Genomic DNA, 23,765 nt, shown 5'->3' with positions numbered 1-23,765 from the left:
AGTGTGTTCACATGGGGAGTTAGCCTGGAATAGCTGTGATGCTGTAAATTCTTGCTTCCATTTATTTTGCAATAGCTCCCCCACATAGACAAACCCTAAAAAAACAGTCTGAGTGAAGTTCTATATCATAGAAAATTGGAGTTGGAACGGACCTCAGGAGGATCTAGTCCAACCCCCTGCTCAAAGCAGGACCATCCCCAACTAGATCATTCCAGCCAAGGCTTCATCAAGCCAGGCCTTAAAAACCTCCAAAGACAGAGATTCCACCACCTCTCTAGTTAACTTGTTCCAGTGCTTCTTCAGAGTTTTTTCTTAATATCTAACCTAAACCTCCTTTGCTCCTGAGACCATTGCTCCTTGTTCCGGCATATGTCACCACTGAGAAAATCTAGCTTCATCATCCTTTGAACCCCCCTTCAGGTAGTTAAAGGCAACTATCAAATCGTCTCTTAGTCTTCTCTTCTTCAAACTAAATAAGCCCAGTTCCTTCAGCCTCTTCTCATAAGTCATGTACCACAGGACTCTCTCCAACTTGTTCACATCCTTTCTATAGTGGGGAGGGGAAAGGTTGGGGGGGAGCGGCAAAACTGGGCATGTTATTTCAGATGTGGCCCATCGGTGCATAGTAGAGCAGAATACTTGCTTCCCTCAATCTTCTGGCAACACTCCTACCAATGCAGCCCAGTATGCTGTTAGCCACTTTGCAAACAAGGGCGTGCTGCTGATTCATTTCCATCTTATTGTCCACTGTTACCCCCAGGTCCTTTTCTGCAGAGCTGCTGCCCACCCAGTCAGCCCCCAGCCTGTACCAGTACATGGGATTATTCTGTCCTAAGTGCAGGACATTGTACTTGTCTTTGTTGAACCTTGTGAGATTCCTTTTGGCCCAATCCTCCAATTTGTCTTTGTCACTGAATCCTAGCCCTACCCTCCACTACCCCCCTGCCCAGCCTGGTGTCATCCAAGAACTTGCTGAGGATACAATCCATCCCATCTTCCAGATCGTTAATGAAGACATTGAACAAAACCAGCCCCAGGACCAACCCCTGGGGCACTCCACTTGATGCCAGCTGCCAGCTAGACATCGAGCCATTGATTACTACCCACTAGTTTAAAGCCCTTTTCACTAGGTTAGCGAGCCTGTCTGATAAGATGCTCTTCTCTCTTTTTGTCAGGTGGATCCCATCTCCTCCTAGCAATATTCTCTAATTCAGACCTAAGAGAAGGAATGCAAAGGTTTTTTTGTGGCCTGTGCTTTTGAAGAAATTAGAAACACAATGATTATGAAAACTGCCATTCAGGGTCTAGCTGCCATGGTGAGTGATGATCCTTTTCCCTCTTGCAATTGAGAGCAGGAATCTTGGCATGTGGGCACATGGAGTTCAGTTCCCAAGCCAGCTGGCAGTTCTGAGTTAGAGACTCTTCATTGTTAAGGACACAGGGTTGCATTATTACCCCTTCCCCACATAAAAGCCTGTTTTCTTCGTTTTAAAGTTGTTGATAAATGTGCACTTAATCTCCCCCCTTTTTTTTAATTGTTGGAGGGTTTTGGCTCTTTCCCCCCCTCCAATCTTTTCTGCTAATTATGGCCAGAGTCCTCAAATAGGACTAAAAAATATTTGACATTTTCCTACTTGGGCAAATAAAAAATAGACCAAAAGGAACATTAAACAAAACAAAAACCCTTTAATTCAGTTAAATTTAGAACTGTCTCTTGTGGTTATTTTTTCCTTTAGATTTTAGGATGGACTCAATGATGGACCACCTAATCAATTCAGCTGGAAATCATGAAACAGTTCATGACCTTCTGAAGCAAACGTATTAGTTTTCCTACTGCCTGTTGAACTCTAATCAGAGGGTCAAAAAATTCTCTCTAGAGACTCCTGTCTGGTTGCTCCGCTGTTAATGAAAAGGTTCCCAGAAGTACTTAAAAAGTCTTACATGTGAGCAGATCATATTCCTGCTTTGCCTTGATGCACTTGAAAAGGAGTGGGAATATATATTTTACTGACAAAAAACATTATTAAATGACTTGTCTTTCCACTCATAATCTCTTATAATACACCAGAGATAAACACAACAACTCTATTTCTCTTTTACCCCAAAGTCACTGGCAGCTTTACGGTATTTTCTTGCCAGAAAACATTTGAATGTGTAATGAAATGGTATGTTGGAGGCCAATTTTACACAGATTACTCATTGCTTTGATGGGGGTTTAGATCAGGTCTAAAGGATTCTAGGGGCACAAATTATACCCACTCCCCCTCCTGTTCCCCATATGTAACCAATCTGATACTCAATGCTGCAGGGCTCACCATCAATGCCATTCTGTGAATCAGTCAACAGAGCAGTGTGCAGTGCATCTGGCAAGCCCTACTTGCTCTTTCTCCAAGCCCAAATGTATCAAATCTTTAATGCTTGTGAGCTCCAGCAGCCTACCAACATGAATGCCCTCTTTTTCTAATGGTGGCATCTGTTCCTCTCCCCTTTTAGTACCTGGCATAGTGTGCAATTGGCATAGTTCTTTCTTCATTTGCATGAAGGCTGCACAAGTAATTTCTAGCTTTTTCCCCTGTACCTTCAGGGGGAAAAATGTATAGAACTTTTTTCTACTCGCTTCTTTACTATTCACATACTATAGAACAATTGCTATTGAAATATGTTTGCATTTTATCTGCTTACTGGGGACACTCCTTGCTTTAGTCCACTTTCTGAATACTGCTCTCTAAATGTGTTCTGCTTCATTCAAAACTACAGTTTATTGTTAATCGCCTGACCCTAGACACACTTGAGTGACCTATTGGTGTGCCTTGGAGATAATAGGCCCATTTCTCCTCATGTTTAGCAAGTATAACTCTCAGTTACATTGGGACTGAATTAGGCCTGTTAGTTTAATCTGTTCTCTGTGTCACTCTTCTGAGTTCACCAGTAACCATTGTAGACTTTGAAAATACAGTGCCTGGTCTGCATAGATTGCAAGTATTTCAGAATGTGGTGCTATCTTTTACTATGCATTGTACTTTGTGTAGCACAATGGGGTCCTGATTGTGGTCGGGGCCTCTAGGTAATTGCTTTCCTCATTTTGTGCCTCCCAAATTTAATCTACAGATTTCGTTTTTTACCTTATGCATAATTCTGAGAACTATGATGAATGACCAAACAATATCTGATCTTCAGGGCATAGTCAGTTTGTACTAATAAATAGATGTGCTGATGAAGATATATATTTCTAAATCCTTTAAATATCCATTTAAAATAGTTTATTCAACATGTGCACACGTACTTCTAACAGAACAGGTGATTCGGGAAAAAAGCTTTGGGTTGGTCACACCTGCTTTCGCATTGGGGTGATGTAACTTGCAAGTCCTAACCCTAAAAGATTACATTACAGAGATTATCTTTATGTAAAAACCATTCCCATTGTAGCACATATAGTGTAGTGACTGGTGACATTGATAGATTGCCTACACATGCAGGAAAATAATTGCTATAGTAATCCACAGAGAATGAGGTCATTGTTTGACAGAATCTCCCAATGACTGGCATTTTGTGTGCGTCTCCACTATACATACATAATCACAATAAGCACTTACTTCCCCTGGACATCCTCCAGTCCAGCTCTCCCCTCAGGTTTCTCCCCAAATGAAAATACCCAAGGCTGCATCTTTTGAGTATTTCATCACCAGCAACTGTGTAAAGTTCTTAAAAGTTCATTGTTAAGAGAACAGAGCGGCAATGTAAAAGCTGTTCAAAGAGCTGGCCACTGGTTACATTCTCTCAAATGAATCACAGCTGTTAATTCTGAAATTCACTACCATGATGGCACAATACCCCTTTCTAACTTATCAGCACCTAAGCTTCAATAACCCAAGTGAGAGCAAACTTAATTATTTTATGGCCCGATCTAACTCCTGTCTAACTCAAGGTCAGTTGTTCCATTGTTGGATTAGACTGTTAACCTTTCTCTTTCAAATAAATTTGAAAGATTTCACTTCACCCTGCCTAAAATCTCAGTTAGCAATCACAGTACACATTTGATGGCTGGCCTTGCCTCATTAAGTCTCATAGGCCAATTAAACAAATATTTTGTAGATTGTTACATTTTTACAAGATTGTAAATTTCCAGAAAATGGATCAGTTTTATATTTTCATTTCACCACACATGGGGATCTGTGCGGATGGTTTTCAGCTTGGAGCCCTTCTAGTTCAAAGGCTGCATTTGGCAAAAAGTTTCCTATCTCTAACAGTAAGAGAGTGCTGCAAACTATTCAGAGCAAGCTCTGAACTAACTTAGCTTATTATTTTACTTTACTTATAAACAGACTTCATGGATACAGATTTGTTATATGACAAATGGTTTTGGCCTCCATATTCCAGCCAATGGACTTCTCACCAGTTATTTACTACAGCTTGTTGCTTCAGATATTCACCCTGTGTTGTGTGATTTGGCCAGCTACATGTGATGATACTGTTTCTCCTTGGCTTAAATGATTATCAGACCTCAGACAACTTTCAAGGCAGCCAATGAGTGCCACAGACCTTTGTGTATGCTTAGATACATTGTTACATATATGTAAATATATAGCTATAGCTTTTTCCTCCCTTTCCTTGCATCTTCTTTTGTCTGGCTGGACTCTTTGGAGAAAGCAAACCAAATGATTTTCCAAATGCTGTTGAAGCCATTTTAATGAATTGCTGTTGAACTCATTTGCCCAGCTTGTGTTAACACCCTAAGCTGATAGTATAAAATAATAGTCATCAAGTTTAGATTTGGCAGGTATAGCTCCTGTGAGTGACCTGTGTATGGTATATTTTTGTTGGGGGGAATGATACCAATGTTCTTTTTATAAAGAACATAGCTACAGACCCTGGGGCTTTACTACACATCTAGCTCAGCTTACCAATGCAATGTTAGAAGTCCCTCTGCTGCTTACTGCAATAATTATTCTAAGAGAGCTATTTGTTTTATTTTTGTTTCAGCGGAAGCACACTAATGTCATAAAAGATTATACCACATCTGGTCTCCAGTCTTTTTCAGATATATGAACTTGTTTTATTTTAAACTGCTCATTTTGAAAGGAATAAACAACGACCCTCTCCAATTACAGTATATGGAAATAACAAACAATTATATAGAAATTCAGTATAGAGAAATAATAAACAATTCCAGTTTCATTGTTTAGACAAACCATCTTGGTCAGTATTTGTATTTACAAAAAAAAAAAGATGATTAACTAAATGGTGGGCAGTTAAAAGTGAATCTTAACAAACTACAGTCAACTGTTTAAAGCATATAAACTTTGAGAGGAGTTTTTGCATAAACTCTTCTATCCTGTGCTTTCTTTTAAAAGCTGCTTATCAAGACACAGCAACCAAAGGCATTGGCAGATGCAGCGTGGCACTGAAATATATGTATGTGACACTGATGTTCTGTCTGAGATAAATATTTCTTCAGCCAGTAGTGATGTCATTGTACATTGCTTTCTTGCTAATGTGCAACAGGAGGACTGCTGAGATGGACAAATGCGACTAACATGATGATAGTGCACAAGTGTATTCCAGAATACAGATTGTAGAAGTCACCTTTTGATTCGACAAATAAATTACTCAACCAGAGCAAAGAGTTACTCTATATGATCTGTTTTAATGGTCTGTTGTGAGTCCAACAATTTTGTATGTCAGGTAGCTTAGAAATCAATACATCTCAACCAAGGTGTTAGTCTTTGGCAGTGAAAGGAGGAAATGAGATATGGGTTTTTTTTTGTTTGTTTGGGTTTTGGGGTTTTTTTTGTTTATTTGTGGTTGTTGGGGGGGTTGCACAAAAAGCTAGAGGTGATATCTTTTAACTACCTTGCAATCTATTTGAGCAAAAATCTGAGCTGGAATAGGACATTGAAAGTGTAAATACAAGAGCAAAACAAGCTCTGGGGGGAATTTTATATTTTTTACAATAAGATGGAAGCACTAAGGGCCTATAGATTGAAGGTAGAGACCATTTTATTGTATGGAGTAGAACTCTAGGGTGGTGACCCTATGGTCTGCCCAAAAACTGAAAAGATCGCTAATAATTTTTAAAGCACCTTTTATCTTTGCTTAATTCTGGAATGGGGAGAGTGGGGGGGAGGAGAGAACATTGTGCTCTGAAACCAAGCTGATGACTGTGAGCACCTTAGCTCAGTTAAGAACTCTAAACTGAATGAAAATTAGATCTCTTACACCTAACACACCCCAAGAGGTGCATTTTAGAAGCCTCTCTTTGGCCAAATAAAACCTGATTTGGATGGTTAAATAACACCTATATTCTCCTCCAGACAAACAGTGTGGGAAATGTACTTGTATTGAAAACCAGACATACATTTAAGAATTAAGAATGCCAGTATGCAGATGGATGTGCTGGCAATACAGCTATCTTGAACTTCTCCTTTTTGATTAATAAAATACTCCTTTGGCCTAGAAATCGCCTGTCTCTGGCGCAAAATTACAAACAACAGGAGGCCATTACTAGATTGAGATTCACACTCATGAGATCTGCAGTTGTTATGGGCAGGTGGTATCAGACTCCATATTTGAACAGATTATGTTCTTGTGGGAAGAATGAGATAGATGACTTCAATCACTATTTGTGGTGTTGGGGTTTTTTTGAAGAAAGAAGAGGGAAATGGATATCTCAATTAATAGAAAATATTAAATACTGGTATAAGGAAGAGAAAACAATCTGGCTTCTTTTTGATACCTCAGAGCCTGTCTTACACTCCTTAGGTATATTTGCACTGCTTGCACAAAGAGTAAGGTCCAAAATCAACTAGAATTCTCCTGTTCTGTTTTATGGTTCACTGCTTCATTTTAACTTTTCTTTTATATTATCATATACTACATTCTGTTTTAATTATGTGTTAACTGGTAGATGGATAATTGTACTGTATGCTTTTACTAAAAAATATTTATATAAGTGCTGTTATATTTTTACATGCATTTTTATTGCTCACTTTATAGTACTGTTTTGGTGAAATCTATAAATATACTACTACTACTATAGTGCTTCAGGTAACTCTTATACTTGGACTAGCTAGTTTTTTCTTGTGCTACCCAGCCTAAAAAGCAATGAATCTTTCTTTTGTCTCAGTAATATTGTTTGTATTACTAATGTGGAGTGCCAGCTTCAAGCAAATAAAAATCCACCATTAATTGATACAAATTACTGTAAATGTTAAGTCATCTCCCACACCCTCCTCAACACTGTTTACTTGTTTGATTCTTTATTAAAGTAATTCTTTGGGTTAAAGAGTTGAAGAAAATCTTACAGATTGATGGTATGATTCTGAAGTAAAGAATTGAGTATCTTGGTGTCTAAATGCGCAAGAGTAATTTATATGCCTAGGTCTGGGTTTTCAGAATTGATTAATGGATTTTAGTGCCCACTTCCTACTGAAAGCTAATTTCCTATAATCCTTCTGGAGACTGATTTCAGCTAAAGCTGAGCCCTTTGTAGTGGCACAAAGCAGCTGATAGCTGTCTTCCTTTGGGAATTCACCCTGCATTTGAGTATTCTCAGGTGTCACAGCTTTCTTCCTAGCTCTTGAAGGTAGGGGACAAGGCAAGGCTATCCCTGTATTTTGGCTGTTTTGATTTGCCAGAATCTTTAGAGGCATTGATCAGCAGGTCATAAAATAGAGCAACCTCTCTTCTAAATTATGCTGAAGGCTGGTTGCTGCGTAAAGTGACAACATATTCTGTCCCTTGATTTTTGGTATTGACCAGAACCAAGGGTCAAAGTGCCTGTGTCTGCTTATAGAAGCTACAGGAATTTGATGATTGAACTGGGATTGAATAGACTGTGTTGCATCATGGTGCTTTAGTGCAATAGTGGCAATAAAGATGGAATTGTAGAGGCAGCTAAAGGCATCGCCTTTAACTGCAGAAATATGACATACTTTTCTCTCCAGACCTGTCTGTAATTCATGCATCCAAGATACTGTACTGTATGCTGAGCACTGGTACAAGTTTATTAGCTTGCTTGCGGTGATTAGCTGCTGGACTGTTCTTGTGAGCAATACATATGCTTTATGGCCGGCTGTCACATCCTAGCTTTGTATATTTACACAGGGTATAACTGCCATTAAAGTACAGAAGACAGCATCTTGGCATAACTTGAGCATTTTGCCTCCATTTAATCCCTTTCATTATCTGTTGCCAATATATTTTGGCTTTAGCTTTGCTCCTTTTAAAGTAATTAGTGGATTCCTGGTATGGTATGACTATTTCCAAGGACCTGCTTGGTATGTGAAAGTGAACTCTATTTCATGGTATGTAATACCACACAAATACGATGATATTAGATCATACAAATATCTAGCTTTTATTAATAGATCTCAAAGCACTTTATAAAGGAGGTATCATCATCCATATTTAAATTAAAAGAAGCAATGATGGTTCTTTATATGCCAACACTGAACAACTTATTTATGTTTATACACAAGCTACAGATATTATATTTAAATAAATTTATTCTAGAATTAGGAGTTTATAAAATAAGGTTTATCACTAACCGTGGCCTGATTCTGATCTCTTTCATGTATATTTTAATGCTATTGTATATTGTAACTACTGGCCTCATTAAAACGACTCTTGTATAAGAAAGATTCATATGCCAGTATGTATCTAAATAGAGTAGATTGTAAATTAATAGATAAATAGCTGGATAAAATGCCTATTAATGCCGTTTTTTCTTGAATTCCACAGACTGGATTTTGTAGTGTGCAACATTTTAAGGTTGTGTAATGTCACTGGAATCATTATGCTGACATAGCTGATGTAGCAGAATGGAGACTGAGGATGGACATACATGCTTAGGGACGCATGTGCACACGCATATTTTAGTATAGGGCTATTTTACTTATAAAAGATTTTATATATAAGTTTTTATACATCTATTTCTCAATGTGTTACTGTTCAGTTGGGGCATCTAATTATTCTACCTAGACACATGCAAAGCTTTTAAATATAAAAAAATCTTGGCAGGGGTTTGTTTTTTTTGTTTGGTTTTAAAGCAATACTGGAATCATGGGACAGATCCTCAGCGGCTCTGAATCTGCACTGTTCCATTGGTTTCAGTAGAGTTACGTTTGGGGTGTAGACACAACACATTAGCAATGTTTTAATTTGTACTGGCTTTGTACTGTCTCACTGGTGTCCCCAAATAAACAGATGGCCAACTATTCCAAGATAGCTACTCATAAGTGCTTACAGTTCCTTGCCACTAGGTGGTAGTGGAGAGTGGAGCTGGCAATAGACTGTTTACATTGAGCAAACAACTGGGGGGGGGGGTGAAATTGACTAGAAACGGTGGACGTGTAACCCATGTGCTTCTGTCTTACTGGCCAGGTACACTTTTACCAATATGAGCGATCAGAAACCAGTCTATACCTAGAACAGAACATAAGTTTGGCACGCACAACCAGGCTGTACTGGTAACAGAACAGAAGCTTGGCACGTATAGACTGGTTTGAAAATGGTGGAACCCAGTCTAAAGGTTGCCCCCTGTGAACCACTCAAGTTGTCACCACTCTAGAGGGGTATTGCTGGGCATGTTGGGTTGAGTGTACCACCACCTCTTAACCCCTTTACTCTAGCTGCAGAGGGTCGGCCGAGGTTCCACAGATCAGGACCCTGGCCTCTCCGGGCAATTGGCCTGAGGCTTGCCCCTGGTTTATGAGCTTTCCCCATGCCCTGGGCTTCCTGCCCAGAGTTCATAACTTAATACAAATCAATAGTAATAATAAATGAAAAAGTCCACACTTACTGTTGGGCTGCCTATTTGTGGTCTCTGTCATCTGCTCCAGTGCCCCCAGCAGGGCTTCAGCTGGGGGAGGGAAAGGCTGCCCAGGGATTACATCGCCCAAGGGTTCCTGGCAGCGGGGACTTGCTCCTCACCCAAGAGAACACATCCCTTTTCTGCTTTTAACTCCCCAGCCCTGCGGGGGCAAGCCCTTCTGCCCTGTCCAGGTGGCCACGCTTCCAGTCACCTGCAGCTGGGGACACTTCCCCAGCCAGGGCTGCTTGTCACAGCTGCGCTTGCTGTGTGGATGTCCGGTTGGTCCCTGCAGCCACGGGGGAGGGGGAGAGAACCATCCCAGGCTGGAGGCAGGTCAGACATGCTCCTCCCTGCAGTAATGGGGCTGGGTCCCATTACAGCCCCCACTCTCCAAGCAAAGGGCAAATGTGTGTTCCTTTTGTTACGAATCTAAAGTGTGCCTCATACAGAAAATTGTGTTACTCAGATTAATTCCACTTTGGGCTTTCTGAATGTTTGTACCTAGCCTCTAAGTGCAAGAGAGACATCAGTCTAGGGCAGTACTGTGCGTGTCTACTCTGAATTTCCACCAGTGCAAATGTGTTGCATGGCCTTCCCTCACTACATTTAGGTGAGGATCTAGCCCCTGGACTTAAAACCATGATGCTCACTTGTTGTAAAATTCAGGTTAATAATTAAATTTGATTTAAATAAAGAAAACTTGGATACTATTTCTATGCACTTTTTTCCTCCTGGCTCTTTAAAGGTTCCTGTTTTCACTTGTGTATCAGCAGAAGTTTAAGGAAGGCATTGTGTAGAGTAGTAGACCCCAACCTACATTGGCTTGTGGAACCAACACCGAATCATTAACAAGCCATAGGCAGCAGCATATTTTCGTTTCCATGTCACCTAAAGAACCACTCATTCATAGAAAACAAATTTTCTATTGTCACAGACTGCTAAAGGGTGCCATGGAACCTGTCTTTCCTGTGAGCTGTGGATTGGGGACCAGACTAGAGTCAGTAGAGAGCAACATGTGATACTTCTTTGTGTCGCAGGGACCATGTATGTGTGTGCAGTTCCTGCTGGTCTTATGGGGAGAGGTCGGGATGTCAAGAGCAAACTTGGAACTTGAATTGGGCATTTTGTGGGAACGTGTGATGGGCATTTTGCTGCCCCAGGAGTGCTGATATACTCTGTTCTTACATATGTTAATTGTTTCTGCTGTCAGATTCATCAAGAGCAACTGTAGCCATATGGTAAACCTGTCAACTTAAAACATAACAATGGATGTGAAGATTTAATATGACTAAAGAACTTCCAACTGTCACTCAAAGTAACGAATAGAGTAAAAACTGAAATAAAATTCCATACTTCTAAGTCTTTGCAAAATATGGACATAAAACCTGGCAAAATTATGGCAATAGGATAATCTATTACATAGTGCTCATTTCTTTTATTTTTTCATATATTATATTTTTTCATAAACAGAGTTGCTGAAATAGCATTAAAAAGAGATTGTTCCTAGTTTGTCAAGTTTTTGACCTTGCCATAACCAGAAAGTAGGGGAAGTCTCATGCAAGGACAATCTTTTAAAATTTCCAAACAAAGAATGGGTAAATTTGGGTTGCATGCAAGATTCTCCACATCTCGAATGGAAAAAAAAATTGCGCTGTTGGCTTCTTCTGGTGAAGGGCGTTAGTGTTGTACTATAAATGAGCAAACATCCTAAGATTATACATAGAGTTTAAAGGACCTGGAGACATTAAAAGGAGCCTATTGTTCAATGTGCTGTGACTTTAAAAAACCAAAATATTATTTTAGCCATAAAAGACTATAGTAGAGCTAAACAAATAACTATACTATTATAATTAACATTTGCCACTTTTGTTTCTTTAGTTTGTATGTAAATTGTGCATTTTAAAATACATCTAGATACTATTATTGTTTCCCATTTTTTGAAGGCTGTTGTTAATATTTTTAATATTATAGCTGGAATATTGTAAGAATTTTAATCACTTTAACTAAACAAATGCTGACTTTAGATAGTGAATTGCAAGTGTTGCTGAGAGCTGCATGCACTAAAAAACTGACTGAGTAAACTTAAAAATAAGAAGAAATATCACAGCAATGGGCCAGATTCCCATCTGAAGTAAGGTGCAACTCCATTGACTTTGATGCAACACCACTGACTTTGATCATTTGAGGACTTTGTACAACCTGTACTGTGAAAGTATGTTATGGTTAATAAGATTTTTGTCTACATTGTAAATGATGGGTTAGTTGTCAGTGTCCCACGCATGCCCCACCTGTCAGGAAATTCAACAGATGGGGTTAAAGGACAGCAGATGCCTGGAAAGTGTTAGCTCTGCAGGGCCAGGGATGTTGATGCATTTCTCCTGAACCTGCCTCAAACCACCTTTGCAATCACCCTCTGCAGGAACAGGTGAGCCCTTAGAGCCCCTTTGACACTTGGAGATCTAGTAGAGATGCCAAGATTCTGTAGGGACCAGTTTCTCATCTTGCACTCAACTAAATCAGGGTTAACTCTACCAAAGTCAACACAGCTACATCAGAGCTGTAGAGGTGGTATATGGTCAGTCAGGCATTATACCTGCTTGTCTTGCAGCATGTGTGCAAACTCCAGTCCAGTGGGCTCTTCGCTACGTGGTCTTCTCTGCCTGGCTTAAAAAGTCCAAAGTATCTTTTGCAGCAGAGCAAGGTTCATTTGTCATTAAAGAATCCATCATTCCACAACATAGTGTTTTAAAACTAAAGAATGAGACCATATAAATGGCAAGTGAAGGTATGTTCTTCTCTGCACATCATTAATTGAATGTTAATTCCTAGTGTATAATTGCCTAGGGAATCGATCTAGAATCTTAGTGTACAAACTAATCAGCTGCTCGGTATGATAGTTCCTGCATCTCTAGTGCACGCCCAAAGACACGGTGGAATCTTGTAATGACTTGGCTGATCTCCAGAAGCTAATTTTAAAAGACCAGTAGTTCAGATGTGAAGTTTCCAGAAGTGAGCTGCGTTTCATCAGCTGTTTTTGGCCATCATAGACGCAACATCAACAGTAGTGTCAAGTGCACTCTGAGCACATGATAAGCAATTTGAACAAAACTATCTCCATAGAGGATGACAGCCTGGGTTTTATTAAGTAGCCACCACTGTGCTCAGAGTGCTTACAGTTCATAGCTTGGCTTGAAAATTTTCCAGGTTTCACATTTCATGTGGGCTTAAAATGGAATTGGCAGATCACAAACCTGAAAACAATGCTAATTTCCTGCTCCTGATTCTGCCTAATATTGTAAAAGAGGCCCAACCTACAAAATATAGATAAAAAAATGTGTATTTCTGCCAATTTCAGGTGTGTTCTAATCCACACATTGTTTCTGGCCTATCTCTGTTTTTGGAGGCATGCCTTATAAATTTATGTGGTAGCCTTTACAGTTTTGAAGGGTAGGGTTCAAAATCTAACGAAATCAATGTAAGGGTTGTTATTGACTTGAGAGCAGGATTTGGTTCAGATTTACACTGATATTTTGCAAAGCTGTAAGTGTTTCTGATGTTCCCTAACACCACACCAGTGAGCACACACTGCTTCAGATAGAGACGAACCTTTTGTGGAGTCCTTTGTGAAATGTATAAATCACTGAAAAGTACATAAAGTGCATAATTAAAAATGGTGTATACATAATGATCATCTTTCCTCCCCTGTAAGTCAGAGAGGAAACTGTCCATTGTTACGAAACTCATTCAACTGCATGAGGCCCCATTATTCCTCATTAGAGGGCTAAGAATATTCCCCTAATCCAGCAATTTGATTGTCTGAAACCATCTCATGGTGATTTATAACAATAAGGCAGGCTCGCAGCTTTTCTTCCTTCAGGATTGTTGTTAGAGTGTCTACAAGTGACATTTCAGATTTTCTATGTCTGGCAAACAGTGATATTGAATCAAATGACATGTAATATACTACTTCCAGACCTTTGCTGCTAATATAAAATTAACCAAAGTATTTTTCGTACTCTGAACCTGACATTTCATTTCAGCTTCTAGGAGTTATGATTTACAGTGCCACTATTTATATTTTTCTCAGCACGCTAGGAAATGAGTGGTATTGTTGGAAACATTTCCATTTTATTGTTATATTTGAATATTTGTTTTACTGAACACAGAACTTTCACATAAAAAAGACTATTAGGAATATAAAGGTGCCTTGTTCTTGGCTAACAACCTAATGTCACAGTAAAGCTGGTGAAGGCTGCTGCTAATTAGGATGTTTGAGGCAGGCATTGTCATGTACTATATGTTTCTATGGCACCTTGCACAATGAGGCCTTGACCTTAATGAGGTCTCTGACCACTATTACAGTATCTATATTGTAATATTTTAGCCTATTTTTAGGAAGAAGTAGGGAATGTTAGTAAAGATGTGAACATTGTAAGTGGAATGCTAGTCCTAGCAAAATGTTGGCACCTTTCAGTTCTAATCTGAATGATAAATTTATCTGTAAAATGTAGGGTGGAGATGGGGAGGGGTATATAGGTGCTGAAGTGCCCAGTTCCCGTTCATCTTCAGTGTGGCTTGGATGCTTAGCTGCCCTTTATATCTCTGATAGGGTAGCTAAGTATCCAAGCTTTAAACCTTTGAGCTATGAACACTACAGCATAGTTACCTATGGTTATTTGTTTGCTTAAGGTTATTTGTTAGTTTGTTTAGGGTTATATTTTATATTTTATAAATTAGGGTGCCACAACCCCATAATCACCTTGGCCCCAGGTCTTGGAGTCATATATGCTCCCTTTGATTTCAGGGAGGGTACTTACATTCTTAAAATTAAGTACTTGCATAAGAGTTTGCTGACCCAATGTTGGAGACTAGATTTCATGTCTTAGGTCCTTGTTTCTCATACTGGAAAGGGCAAGAGGTTGGAAAGGGACCACTTCTTTGTTCAGCTCTGATTTCATATGGTAGTTAAGGATGCTGCTGACTGGCCCTTAAGGGAATCTCATTTAATCCCACTGAGAGAGGGCAATGGCTGCAGTACAGTCTTTGAGGGGAGAGGAGGTTTGTACAGTGTTGAAGGGGGAACCCAATAGGAGTGTGGGAGACCATCCCTTTCCTCATGGTTCTAAAGACAATCAATATCAACATCAGTAGAAAAATCAGGGGTGCCTTTGTGCTTTTTCTTTTTAATGCATTTGTTTTAAACAACTCCTTGCATTAAGCCCTGTCAGCCCCCCCAGTGTTTAGATTTCCACTAGAATATAAAGAAAAATTAAAATTGGGGTGTCTCGGCACAAATAAAATTGCTTTATGAGTGCTGGGCTGTGCAGTTAACTCTGTTAGAGTTAAGGCTGTGTCAGTATTTCCATTATAAATCCTGTTTTCAGAATGATATGACATAGCTGTAAAAATCTGCTCCAGACTGAGACCTGGCAAACTAGATCTCTGCCCAAAAGCAAATTCTTTGTGTTCTAGGATTTCAGCAACACTTATATGTTATTAGTTAGTACAAGAACATGAAGATTTCTAGAGTGATGTTAAGCAGCCATTCCAATCGTCAGATTTAAAAAAAGAAGAAAAAGCAGGCTTTTTACTTCTCTAAAATACTGATTTATCCAATATGTTGTGAAGTCTTGGGTTGTTATCAGTCTAGTTAAGTAGTCAATCCTAAACTATAACACTCCTGTTGGTCTTTTTCTGAGGGGATACTCTGGAAGGTAGGGCTAGGCTCCAGAATTTATTCAATGCATGTGGTTTCCATGTATTTTTTCGGCCATCTCAAGGCAATGTCATCACCAGAAGAGCTTGAAGGCCACCAGGTAGCATAGAAATGGACATGAACCAGCAATGGGGCACAGTTTGAGCTTTTCCACAAGGGCATTTGTTGTCATTGTGAAGGCCCCGTTGCTATTGGCTTGAGGCACAGTGACCCTGTCCAGCTGAACCTGCTTCAGAATGACCTGTATAGACTGGAGAAATACTCCACAATCAATCAGATGAGATTTAACAAAGATAAGTACAAAGTCCTGCACCTGTGATGAAATAACTGCATGCACAAATACAGACTGGGGAATGAGTGGCTGGACTGCAGTACTGCAGAGAAGGACCTAGGGGTTATGGTTGACCCATAAGCCAAATATGAGCCAAAAGTGTGCTGTTGCTTAAAAAAGCCACCAGTACACTGGGTTGTATTAACAATGATATCACTTGCAAATCAAGGGAAGTGATTCTTCTGCTGTCTTCAGCACTGGTGAGGCCTCACCTGGAGTACTGTGTCCAGTTTTGGGCCTTTACTTCAAGGAGGATGTGGACAGTTTGGAAGGAGTCCAGTGTAGAGCAACAAATAAGGACCAGGGGTCTGGAGGCCACAACCAATGAAGAAAAGCTAAAAGAGCTAAGGTAATTTAGTCTGGAGAAGAGAAGCATGCAAGGGGGATTTCATAAGTCTTCACTTACTTGTACAGTGATTATAGAGAGGCTGAAGATGGCTTTTTTTGTGGCCAAGGGGAGCTAAACTAGGAGCAATGACCTCAAGCTACAGCAGGGGAAATTTAGGTTGGAGATTAGGAGGAACTTTCTGACTATGAGGGTTGTCAAGCATTGGAAAAGGCTGCCTAGAGAAGTTGTGGAACATCCATCCTTGGCAGTTTTCAAGAGCAGGTTGGACAGACGCTTGGCTAGGATGGTTTAGTTAGGGAAGATCCTGCCTTTAGCAGGGAGCTGTATTTAGATACCCTTGTAAGGTTCCTTCCAGCCCTATGTTCCTGTGATCCTATGATCCCTGTGTAAGAGGGAATGCATTTGTACCAAATTACACCAGACCACATGGTGATGTCCCAGTGACAATAAATCAAGGTAACAAATCCTTATCTGCCAGATTATCCCCTCTCTATGATGGGGGGGGGGGGGGGGGGAGGAGAGGCAATCTTATTGGCTGTATCATTCAAAGTTGGTGTCATAACTTTTTTCCCCTTCCAACCATTGAAGTCCACAGTGATGACTCGCGCATAGAGAGTTTGTCTAATACAATTTTAAAAGGTTTAGAAGTCATCTAAAATGACATTTAGCTTAATCATAGATTTGATGGGGATTAAAGTAGATAAATTGTTTCATTTGGTTGTAATTTCATTTTCTTGTCCTGCAAATTTCTTCAAAAACTGTTTCTTATAGTCCTCTCACGTGTCAACCTGAAAGCAGGTCAAGCAGAGGTTAACACAGAGTCCACATTGTGAGGGATAGCTGTACATCGTACAGTGTGCTCACATTTCATTCTGTAACCTGCATCCCTGAAATAGTCTTAAGGAACACCTTAGCACTCTGGTCACAGCATTATGGAATAGAGGCTTCAACTTTTATTTCATATTCACTTATCTTTCAAGTTCTCTTTGAGCTGCTGTCTGGGCCTATCTGAAGTTGTTTTTTGTATGTCAGCCTTGCCTAAATCTTCATTATAGCATGTATTTACTTTCTATATTAGCTGTCCAAATCAGAACAACTGTACAGTATGTTTTTATGGACCTTTTAGAGGGTTGCAAATGACTTATTTCTCCGTATTTTTGACACAGGATTTCCACAGCATGTAGATTGTGAGACAGGAAGCAAATTAATCATGAACCTATGGTTACAGAAACATGGAGTGTTTAAATTGCATGGTATAAAGTTTCTAAATTGTTAATTAAGTTATTTCAAATGTGGTAATATTTGAGATGTGCTGGAGCGAGCTAAAATCAGAATACCTGTGGACTGATATATTATCACTTTAGTGATTTTTAGTTTTCACTTAGAGTTTAAAAAAAAACTTTATTATGCTTCATCACTGACTGATAATGTTACAGGCTGCTGCATGACAAGACTGCACAAGGAATATTCGCTGTCTTTTATTAAATGCAAATATTATAAAATTGCTAATATGGTCTGATAAAGCCATTACTATCGAACTGGTCTCAAAATTACAGTACTTTTAATCAGGGAGAAATCCTTCTACTATCATTTTTTACCCACCACATAACTTGCACCATACATGTCTCATCAAAAGGGTTTTCCTATTGAAGAATTCTATGCCTGATTTCCATAGTAACTTATACAAGATAACTGGAATGTTGCAGTGCTCATTGTGGACTGGAAAGGGGTGTCAGTTATTGGTGAATAATAATATTCTTTGTAAACGTATCTAGTTGTCCTGCTTACATGCAACAGCAGGCACTAAAGTGGCATAGTCTTATCCAGCCTGTTACTGTCTACAGTTAAATGAATGGGAATATTTTCATTAACTTCAACAGGCTTTGGATCAGGCCCTAAAAAGCCTAGATTGCTCGAGCATTATACCTGGTAAAATTATAAAACTAACAATGTTCCTGTGCACTGATCAGTTAAAAAAAACACTTTCCTATCATTCCCTCATGTCTCTATTTGTTACAGAGGCCTTTGAGTCCTTGCTTCGCTTTGCTGAGAATCACACAACTTCCCTGTTTGAGACAGCTTACCGAGCTATGGCAAAAGAAGCTGTTGAGCCTGTCAAAGAACTTTTTACAGATCTCTCTCTCTACATTCTGGGCGCAGAAACTACAGTGGAAAGTGCAGTTTTACGGTTCTTCGACAGTCTCTTTCCTCTGGTGTACAGTCGGCTAATAAACCCAGGAATTACAGATCTGTCAGAGGACTATACAGAGTGTCTGCGACTAACAAGGCAAGATATAAATCCCTTTGGACATTACTCTAAAGACATGGTTACAGAGCTGTCAAAATCCCTTTGGGCAAGTAGGATGCTAAGCCAGGCCCTAAATATGGGCACTGAAGTGATAAATACTACTGAACATGCTGCCCTCACAAAGGAATGTAGCAAAGCTCTAGTGAAGATGCAGTACTGTCCACATTGTCAAGGCCTGACACTAATCAGACCTTGTGTTGGATATTGTCTAAATGTAATGAGGGGGTGTTTGGCCAGTGTGTCAGAACTGGATAGACAATGGAGGGAATACATCTCCACGCTGGAATATCTGATGAATGAAATGTCTGGGTCGCATGATCTGGAACTTGCACTTCTGCAAATCCGGAACTCAGTCAATGAGGCCATCCTGCACGCTCAGTTGAATGGACCACAACTTTCTGCTACAGTAAGTGCTCTGTAGTTGTTTTGATGTTCCCTTTGTGGCTTCAATTATGTGATGAATATGCACGTTATCACTGCTGTTTTTGTTTACATTGGCAATCAATATCTTTGATCAAGAGTGCATGCAGTTATCACAGATAAGGTTCAATAGAGTCTCCTTTAAAATGAAAGGAAGAAAACTTTGCTTCTTGAGAAGCAGTTCTTTAAACTCAAGTGGGTTTGGTTTCTCTGTGGAATTTGCTAAACAGAGAATGTAGAGAACATTGCATATATTAACAGTTACAAATTTTTATAATTCAGGACTCCTACGTGTGCTTTTCAGAAGTCTCAGTACAGTGGGTTTCTTTTTTTCTCTACCTTTTTTTCTGAGCACTTTTAACAGATGGCATGAGGAGATTCCATAAAAGACGGTGTTGGGGACTTTAACAAAATGGGCTTGTAATGAGTCCATTTGCTAAGAATTGTTAAGATGCTTTCTTTGGTGCTATCAGAATACTTGGTGGTGGAGGAGGTATGGGGGGGCGTGGCACGGTATTATGACCATGAATAGAAAATAGGGAGAAAATGGCAAAGCAGTGAGAACATTAAAGTTCTATTTGATGGATAACATTTACATTGGTGAAGGCTAAAAATATGCTAACAGCAGATTCATTTTTTTTTTATGCAGCAGGATTAGAATGGCATAACTGGGACATTAGAATTACACAGTAAATATTGGCAACACATAACTGACAAGTCTTCTCTTAAAGTGTTGAAGACTGGGCCAAAATTATTGAAATGACTAGTGATGCAGCTGGCTTCATTTGTATGAAGTCCAGCATGGCTGTCAATACAGAAACGTGGCAACTGTGCTCAAAACAGGGTTGAGACTAATCTAGGAAAACGCAAATTGATCCCCTAACGTGAAAGAGAAGGAAGCCACACTGAGAATGAGTGAGAAGGGAACAAGCTGCACAGATTTAGAAGGTTAATTCCTGTGTTGAACTTTGGTAGCTATATTATTAAGGGGGGCAAGGGAAGGGAAAGAAATACTTTAAAAACTACAGAAAGGGGAGGTGTAAGGAAAGGAATTTCATACTAAGCAAGTTGGTGCCAGATGGGCATGCCTGAATGACAAATCTAAGAGTTCCTACCCTAGAGAAATTAGAGTGAAAATATCAAACTTAACAAATATTTTCAATGCAGAACAGATGACAGCTGGAAGGCAGGAGCATAACTATAAACTTAAAAAAAAAATCAGAATATGCTACATGATGAAAACTTTTGTTAAATAGATATTTATAAGCATTACTTCAGTCCATGCTTTCTCAGGTTCAAGAGTCAACTTTTCCCTCCATCTCACTTACATTTGCTGTTCTGTCTGACATACAGGGATGAACTAGGGACATTAGGACACATTTCATGAACAGCTTCATAGAATGCTTTAAGATGATGGTTTTACAAGGCTATTGTGTAGTAGCCATGAGCTCTGGAACTGTTTTGCCTGATGATGACTTGAGTCCACGGTAGCATCATTGTATGCTAGGAAATGCTCTGTCCCAGCAGTTTAAAGAATGTATCATTATCAGTATAATAATATTTACAATATATGATCTGGATTATCATGATTTACATTACACATGTTCTGGAGTGAAAGGGGGGGATCACTTTAATTAATTAAAGCACCTACAGCATCATGTGTATTCAGAACCCCGCACTTGAAAATGGTAGTGGGGGCACTTTAACTAAAGCTTGTTCAATGAGCTTTAGCTATAAAGTGTCCCCTGCTGCCATTCTGAAGCATGGGGATGTTGAATACACATGATAAGGAGGCTGCTGGAGTGTGCTAATTAGCACTCTCCAGCAGACTTGATTAATCAAGTCTGCTCGGACATGTGCTGATCAGCATGCATCAGAGCAGATGTCCAGCATGTGTGTTAAGGCCTTAGTGACCAATTTTGGTCCTCCATGCAACTTTTATACTATGTTACAAGGTTAAATGGAGATTGAGTTACTTTGTAGATGTGTATGTACTTATAAGGATTTCATATAGCGCAAAGGAAGAAAATGACAATTTACAAGCGAAATTCTCTACTAAAGTTCTTCTTTACATTACCACTGCCTTGTGTGTGTGTGTAAATAGAAATAAATTTAAAGATGCTTGACTGATCACAGAAAAAAACATCCGACAAACATATTGCATTTGTTTATAGAAAGTATGGTAAGCATACTTCCTAGCATCTGATACTACATTGAATTTGTCAGCTTCATAATCAGTTTGTTTATTGTTGGGAGAAATATATACAACATGGGTGAATGTCAGATAATCAAAGGCCTTATTTTGTACCTATTGAAGTCAATACAATGTTGCTTTTGATCTCAATGAAAGTACAGTTGGGGATGAAATATGTTTTTGCCTGACAGTTTCCATAAATCCTTATTTGATAATTTTGTTCAAGTCCTACATGATTCTCTTTCATTCAGTTTTAATATTTCCATCTACTTTTCAGAATGAGCTCAGCTAGAGCAATTTTCTATGAAATTACATGGAATCCTTTATTGTTCTTTTCAAAGCTTTTCTCATTTTCTTTCATTGGTAAAATGTCTATGTACAATAAAAGTTGTGTATACTATTTCTTTATTATTTTAAGGGCTGGTCTTTGAGCTAGCAAAGGATATTTGGTGTTTGAAGATGAAGAGTGTACTTTACTTCATACTAACCTCAGTCTTCCAGTCTTTTTAGATTTCTGTAGGGTCAGATTATATTTTTGAGACCGAGCACATTCTAATATACGAGTAAGCATTTAGTCTGCTACTGATTTAAAATTTTCCTGATTAGTTACAGAGGATAACCATTATTTAGCAGATTTAGCCCAATTATGCTGCATTATCTTCTCTGAAGAACAGTAATATATATTCTGTTGATTTTAGGATTTCCAACTCTGTGACGACTTGTTAGAATCCCAGGGCCTGATTTGCAGCTATACTAATACCCCTTTCCACTGCTCTGGCAGTATTTGTATTGAGCGTATTTATTATTTATTTAATTTGAAACATGCTTTCAAAATGTATCAAATTCCCATTTCCTTTCATATGACAGTTCAGTACTCAGGAGTCTATTTATGCAGATTATTTTCTTTTTTCCCCCAGTTTCAGGAAAGACAGAAATGTATAGCTTGTTTACAGTTTCTATAACAAAGCTGGTACTTGGTTTAATTTGGTTATCAATGGTGTAATTATGGGAAAAATGCATTCAGGTAGCAGAGTAATACTAATAGTTTTCTCTTATCATGAAGCAGCCATAATACACTTGACCTTTTTAGGAAATATGTTAATTTTTTTTAATTGCTGCATAGCTAAAAGTGAGATTTTCTTTTTAGTTGATTGCATAGTTAGCAATGACTAATGGAAAGTTGGCTGTTTTGTGTTATGGGGTGAAAGGGTGAGGTAAACCAATGAAGTGCCTACTATACTTTATTTCAGAGAAGTGCATTGAATGCTTATAAGAAAAAAAAATCTATTTGCATTAGCAGTGCATAACTTCTTTATGAGACTGGCCTATAGTGATCTTTTCCATTACAGCCAAAAGGATTGCCCGATTCACCTGGATGGTATATGTGAAAGGTTACCTTCAAGATAGTGGCTTCCCTTTATAAACCAGCTTCCCTTTATAAACTTGCTATGCCATTTGTTCGGTGATTCTGTCATGTATTCAGTTGCTTAAATTAATGGGGCCTGCCATGAATCATAAGCATTTTTTCCTGTTTTGTCTGCTGGAATCTAATAGTCTGTCATGTTGGTAGGAATCCTGACTGTTCATGATGCCAGAAATATAAATCTAGCTTGTTTACTCTTGACATAATTTTGAATCTCCACCCCCCTCCCATCTTCCTTTTGCATTTTAAAATTAGCTTTTTTGTCATGCATAAAACTAAAAGCATGCTCCACTTTGTGTATTTCATGCATCGGGTTTGCCTTCTTGGGGATTGTGGAAGAGTAGCATGTAAACATTCCCTTGATCCAAGTTACATACCTTCTAAATTATTACTTCTTATTTCTTTCTCATTTTGTAGTTGTGTCTGAGAAGGATGGTCTAATAGGAAAGGTATAAGATTGGGAGACACCATGTGTGGCTTGTGCAACATTGAGTTTGCCATCTGGTTTTTTGGGGTTTTTTTTTTTGGGGGGGGGGGGAAGGGAGGTTTTTTTTGGTTTTGGGTTTGTTTTTTTTTAAAGAAACTTTCCTACCTCAGAGAAGTTGAGGTATTCAGGTACTATGGTGGTTGTAAGGATTCATCAGCGGTGTTGAGAAACATAGGGTTAAACTAGTTACCTCAGCTTACGTGAAATTTGGATCGGGGCTGAGGCTGCACATAGAGGTCATAAGCAGCAAGTCAGAATCACATTCCTGGTCCATAGCAATTATCCATGTCCATAGCAATTATCCATGTCCCCTGGCAGGCCAGAGGTCAGGATTTAGGGAGTCTAGAGCACATGACAGGGTAAGTGGGAACAAAGTACAGTACCAGGTTCCAAGCTAGGGGAGAAGCAGGAGCAAGTTTGACCCTTGTAATTGGTGCTATTCTGATACTAGGTGACATTCCTAAGGGTACAGATGGCCCTTTAAAAGCTCTGGAGGTCACACATGTCTACAAAAGATATACTTCTGCCCAGATGGGTGTGCTACCCGCTCCCTGACCTTTTGCTCTTTGCTTGTGCACTCACAGGCTGCATCCAGACAACTGTGGCTGTGCAGCATGTGGCGTCACAGATATGTCAGCAGCACCATGTATCACTCATTCAGCTGTTCTCTACTTTGCAAGGGAGCAGTGCGGAGGGTTTTTTTTTTGGATATCCAGGGGTCCACAA

At 39.2% G+C, this 23,765-nt stretch overlaps 1 protein-coding gene across 1 annotated transcript in view; it reads left to right on the top strand.

Moving 5' to 3' along the window:
- The window catches only part of LOC102384482 (glypican-5-like), a 628,050-nt gene that overhangs the window by 114,011 nt on the left and 490,274 nt on the right, over nt 1-23,765 (top strand). The window contains exon 3 of the mRNA XM_025209865.1: nt 18,227-18,921. Coding sequence (XP_025065650.1) covers nt 18,227-18,921 — 695 coding nt within the window. The remainder of the gene's footprint in view (nt 1-18,226; nt 18,922-23,765) is intronic.

This window comes from Alligator sinensis, unplaced genomic scaffold (genome assembly GCF_000455745.1).
Source record: "Alligator sinensis unplaced genomic scaffold, ASM45574v1 scaffold237_1, whole genome shotgun sequence".
NCBI classification, from domain to species: domain Eukaryota; kingdom Metazoa; phylum Chordata; order Crocodylia; family Alligatoridae; genus Alligator; species Alligator sinensis.
Note: the sequence above shows the minus strand (reverse complement) of the source record. Positions and strands in the feature narration are given on the sequence as shown.